At 41.9% G+C, this 5,000-nt stretch overlaps 1 protein-coding gene across 2 annotated transcripts in view; it reads left to right on the forward strand.

The window, feature by feature from the left end:
* The window catches only part of ctdspla (CTD (carboxy-terminal domain, RNA polymerase II, polypeptide A) small phosphatase-like a), a 42,703-nt gene that overhangs the window by 24,404 nt on the left and 13,299 nt on the right, over positions 1-5,000 (forward strand). The window contains exons 2-3 of one of the 2 annotated variants that reach the window (XM_079661209.1): positions 810-976; positions 2,793-2,825. In XM_079661209.1, coding sequence (XP_079517335.1) covers positions 810-976; positions 2,793-2,825 — 200 coding nt within the window. The remainder of the gene's footprint in view (positions 1-809; positions 977-2,792; positions 2,826-5,000) is intronic. The other variant, XM_079661210.1, reaches the window with a different exon arrangement.

The following is a 5,000-nucleotide window of genomic DNA, read 5'->3' on the forward strand; positions in this document are numbered from 1 at the left end:
GTGTGTGTGTGTGTGTGTGTGTGTGTGTGTGTGTGTGTGTGTGTGTGTGTGTGTGTGTGTGTGTGTGTGTGTGTGTGTGTGTGTGTGTGTGTGTGTGTGTGTGTGTGTGTGTGTTTTCTCCTCAGTATTCCCAAACATGTGAAAATAACTGGGTTTGTTTCCAAAACATAGATTCTAATTTGCTTTTCATTTGAAATCATATTTCTCTTTAATTGTCATATTTTCTGCCGCTTTCCCTCCCATATCTGATATTACTCTTGCTCTTGACGTTAATTAAGCGGCCTGGCTTCCCACAGGCCTCTGGTGAAGGCTATTTTTGTCCCTGCGCTCCCTCGCTGTGTTGCAGCACAAACTGTACGTCTCAGCCGCTTTCTGTCACTGTGATGCGACGATGCGTGTGAAACACAGTCTGTCTGACAACGAGCCGTCATACGGAGCATCGGACATTACACAGACTTTGAAATAGGCAGGGTCAAGTTTATTTTATTGCCCTTTTGCATAATTATTCTCGTTCTGTCATGCATCTCCTCAAGGTAAAGTCTAGACGATTTCAAGGTGGAAGTGCATGTGATTCAGAGAGCGTCTTAATGAATGCAAAAGCTTCAAGTCAAGACATCGTGTTATTATGGCATGGGGGGACATTTTAGCCTTGGCAGAACATGTGCGTGCACAGGAACCTATACAACACTACAGGAGAGGGAACACCCCGAAAAGCGTAACAAGGCTCTTTGAAATAAGTGTTTCTGGTATTGCTGAAACTTCGTCTAAATGCAGATAACCTCACTCTCTCTTCTCCTTATCTCTTTCAGTCTCCCAGTCCAACAGCAGCCTAAAGAAGCATGGCAGCCGGAGCATCTTCAGCCCCTTCTTCTGCTGCTTCCGAAACTACAATGACTACCACGCGGACCCCCCACCCTCCAACAACAAGACCCTGGCCCTGCCCCCGCCGCCCGAGGAGAACGGCAGTCCTCCCAAGGTGAAGCTCCGTGTGTTTCTTGATGTTTTATGACAGCAGAGATCCAGTGATTTGTTTGAGAGCTTGTTAGGAGTTTGCTTTCTCCTCCAGAGAGCTGAGGCTGAGCTCCCTCCACAACATTTTTTCCAGCTGCTTCAAACCCGTTGAACCGAGAGCTTGTTTACCATCGGCTGCTTGAAAAATACGGGCTGGCTTCCCATCTCGCATTCTTCGATATCTGCCCACGCACACACACTGTAGACACACTCGCTCTTACCATGACAACACTTGTACTGCTTTTAATCCCCCATAAAGTGGGGTCTGTGTGTGTGTGTGTGTGTGTGTGTGTGTGTGTGTGTGTGTGTGTGTGTGTGTGTGTGTGTGTGTGTGTGTGTGTGTGTGTGTGTGTGTGTGTGTGTGTGTGTGTGTGTGTGTGTGTGTGTGTGTGTGTGTGTGTGTGTGTGTGTGCGCGCGCGTGCGTGTGTTTGATGGATTGCTGGGCACCTACGCCTCCCCCTCTCCTCACACACACTCTGACCAGTGTAGTGAGGATGTGTGAAGCGGGAAAAGGCGCCAAAAGTCTCCGCAAACACATCGCTCTGAAGGTACAGAGGGCTATAAATGGAGCACATTTCCACTACCTGTAAACACTGGGGTGAAGTAACCAAGTAGATTTACTCAAGTACTGCACTTAAGTACAATTTTGAGAAACTCATACTTCTACTCAACTACAATTTTGAGGTACATGGTGTACTTTGACTCCCCTGCATGTATTTAATACCTTTAGTTACTTCACAGATCTGGATGAATGATGTGAAATCTAATCAAGTGTTAAATCAGACTTTAGTTCCACCTGGAGTAAATCCACCAGCTACCCTGCAGTATACAAAGTCATTCAAACTAGCTGCACCTTTACCAGCTTTGAGAACACTTTCATGATCAATCATTATAAAACATATCATATATATTATTCTGAAATGGACCAATCTGCACAATGACTACTTTTACTGTCGCTACTTTCACTATATTTTGATGAGAATACTTTTCTACTTTTACTTGAGGAACATTTTGAATGCAGGACTTTTACTGTAACAGAGTATTCCTACACTCTGGTACTTCTACTTTTACTCAAGTACAAGATCTGAGTACTTCTACTTTTACTCAAGAACAAGATCTGAGTACTTCTACTTTTACTAAATTACAAGATCTGAGTACTTCTACTTTTAAATCAAGTACAAGATCTGAGTACTTCTACTTTCACTCAAGGTCTGAGTACTTCTACTTTTCCTCACGCACAAGATCTGAGTACTTCTACTTTTCCTCAAGTACAAGATCTGAGTACTTCTACTTTTCCTCAAGTACAAGACCTGAGTACTTCTACTTTTACTCAAGTACAAGATCTGAGTACTTCTACTTTCACTCAAGATCGGAGTACTTCTACTTTCACTCAAGATCTGAGTACTTCTACTTTCACTCAAGGTCTGAGTACTTCTACTTTTACCGAAGCACAAGATCTGAGTACTTCTACTTTTCCTCAAGCACAAGATGAGCTCCCATGAATTCAGAGTGAACCGAGCGAACCTCTCCATAAAAAGCCTTGTTCCTGTGAAGTTGGCCCGGCTCCCAGCAGTGTACTGTTTCTGGATTTCTGGCCAGCCGTGTTTGTTACTATGGCAGCTATGTTTGTTTTTCAGCAACTCGTTCTCACTTTCTCTCCCTCTGCTTCTCTTTTCTTTCTGCCTGCACATTTGATCAGAATATAGACGTTTTTTCATTCCTTTTTCTGTTTTCTCCACCCAATATTTCCCTCCCTTTTCTCTCCGTTTGTTTTCTCCAGTGTGACCAGGTCCAGGTCATCCCCCTCCCCGGTGTATGTATTATTATTATTATTATTTTTATCTTTCGTTCTTCTTCCTCTCGCTGTGCTTCATCGTGTGTAGCAGCATGTGGTGTGTGCCATCTTTCTGCAGCAATCATAACCCATGTATTATCATGTGATGTATCTGTGCCTTTGTGTTTGTGGTCATTTCTCCCTGGAACAGAACATTGATTTGTTCCTTATTAGATTAAATCCATTGAAGACCTTAACCGCTGCAGACCGGCTCTTAAAACACTTGATTAAAGGAAGTATTACATTGTGATTATGCACTAAATGAAGTCCTGTGCGTCCATCAGAAGGGCGGCTCCAACGATTTGTTATTTTCTCTCTTTGTTTGTGCTGAAGCTGCGATTCATTTAGCTATTTTGGAATCTGCGCGGTTGCCTGTGGTTCACTGTAATTAAGGATATTCACACTCTCAGCGTGCCGCATCGCAGCCAAGCTTTAAACTACACCTCCCAGCAGACAGGAAGTGCATGTGGCGAGGAGGTCTGCTCTTAGTGTTCAGGGTTAGAGGTCTGAGGAGACTCAAATACCTCGAACCGCCATGGAAAAAAACACGTCTGTGTGTTTATTATAACAGCGGGTTAAAAACAACACAGAAGCAGACACACAAGACATCAAGCTGTTGTTTTGTTGTCTCGCTGCAAAAATATCATCAATACCACGTCGAATAGCACCAAAAACAGAAATATAGACACTCCTTCTCTGCTTAGCTTTCATATAGATCCTCAAATTAAATTCCCGTATTAAATCCAGAGCTAAATCCCAGGTCAAATGTACGTTAAAGAGTCTTGAACATAAAATGTAAGGGTGTAATGAACACCTATTTGTTAAATTAGATTATTATTATATACTGCCCATATAATCCCTGAATCTCAAAGACACTTAGAAATTGGATAGAAATGTTTTCCATATTCTTTCATGATGAGAATTTTTGAAAAACACACAAATAAACTAGCATTGAAACCATAGATTGAAACCAGAGATTGAAACCATAGATTGAAACCATAGATTGAAACCATAGATTGAAACACATGTATTGCTTGCTTTTGTCCTGGTTTCAGTTTAAAATCAATTGTCAAATACAAATATAGTTTATTATTGAAATTAATTTGAAATATTGCGTTTGGCCTATATTGCCTATTTTCTAGGCTAAACACCTTTACGTCCAACAGACAGAGGTGTTTTCCAGCATCTGTGTTTTAAATGTGTCTGCTTCAAGGTGATCAATGAAATGATTTCCAATCAGTAGGTTTGGTGCTCTAGCTCAGAGCTTCTCAAACGTTTTTCAGTAATGTTCCCCCTTTGAAACATCTTCTCAGCCAAGGTACCCCCTGACCGACCCTGGACTTTTTTGACAGAAAAAGCCGAAATAAATAATTACAACATAGTAATATAGATTTTCAGCTTCAAGCATGAAAAAATATATATAACGAAAAGAAATTAAAACAGATTTTTCCAAGGAGTTTTTCCAATTGAAGTACTCGCCCTCTGTCATCCGCCCTCGACATCAAACAGGTGACTTATATAACCAAACCACACCCATGTGACAATTACCTCAAATAAACAAATAATAATAATACAAATAATGAACTTGTAGCGTTATGGCACCTACAGACCCCCTTAGTGGTTCAAGGAATATTTTATATAAAATGGTGTTCTCTATTTAACTTATTGTACTAAGATTATTTTTGTAATCATGCATAGTATTTTTTTAATTAACCTTTTTTATTTTTATCTCACGTACCCCCTGCAGTACCCCAACGTACCCCTAGGGGTCCGCGTACCCCCATTTGAGAATCACTGCTCTAGCATAATCACTTTGGGATAGCGCCCCCTGGCTGCAGGTGAAGGTCTCATTTATCACGGGGAAAATGTCAAGGTCTCGGTCATTCTCTCTCTGCTCAACCTGCATGCGTAAATCAGATTCATCACGGACCTGACGGGGGCGTCCTTCATTGACCTTGCTCACGGGGAATTCTTCCCATGATGCATCAGTGTGCAGTCCCGGGACAAGACATGATAAATACAGTCCATGCAAAAATCCAGATACATGCAGAAGATGGCTGGCAGCACATTAGTGAGCGTAGGTGAGAGTCCTTGCTCTTCACCTCTATTTAGGATGTTGTGTGTGTGTGTGTGTGTGTGTGTGTGTGTGTGTGT

This window comes from Notothenia rossii (genome assembly GCF_949606895.1).
Source record: "Notothenia rossii genome assembly, chromosome: 12".
NCBI lineage: Eukaryota > Metazoa > Chordata > Actinopteri > Perciformes > Nototheniidae > Notothenia > Notothenia rossii.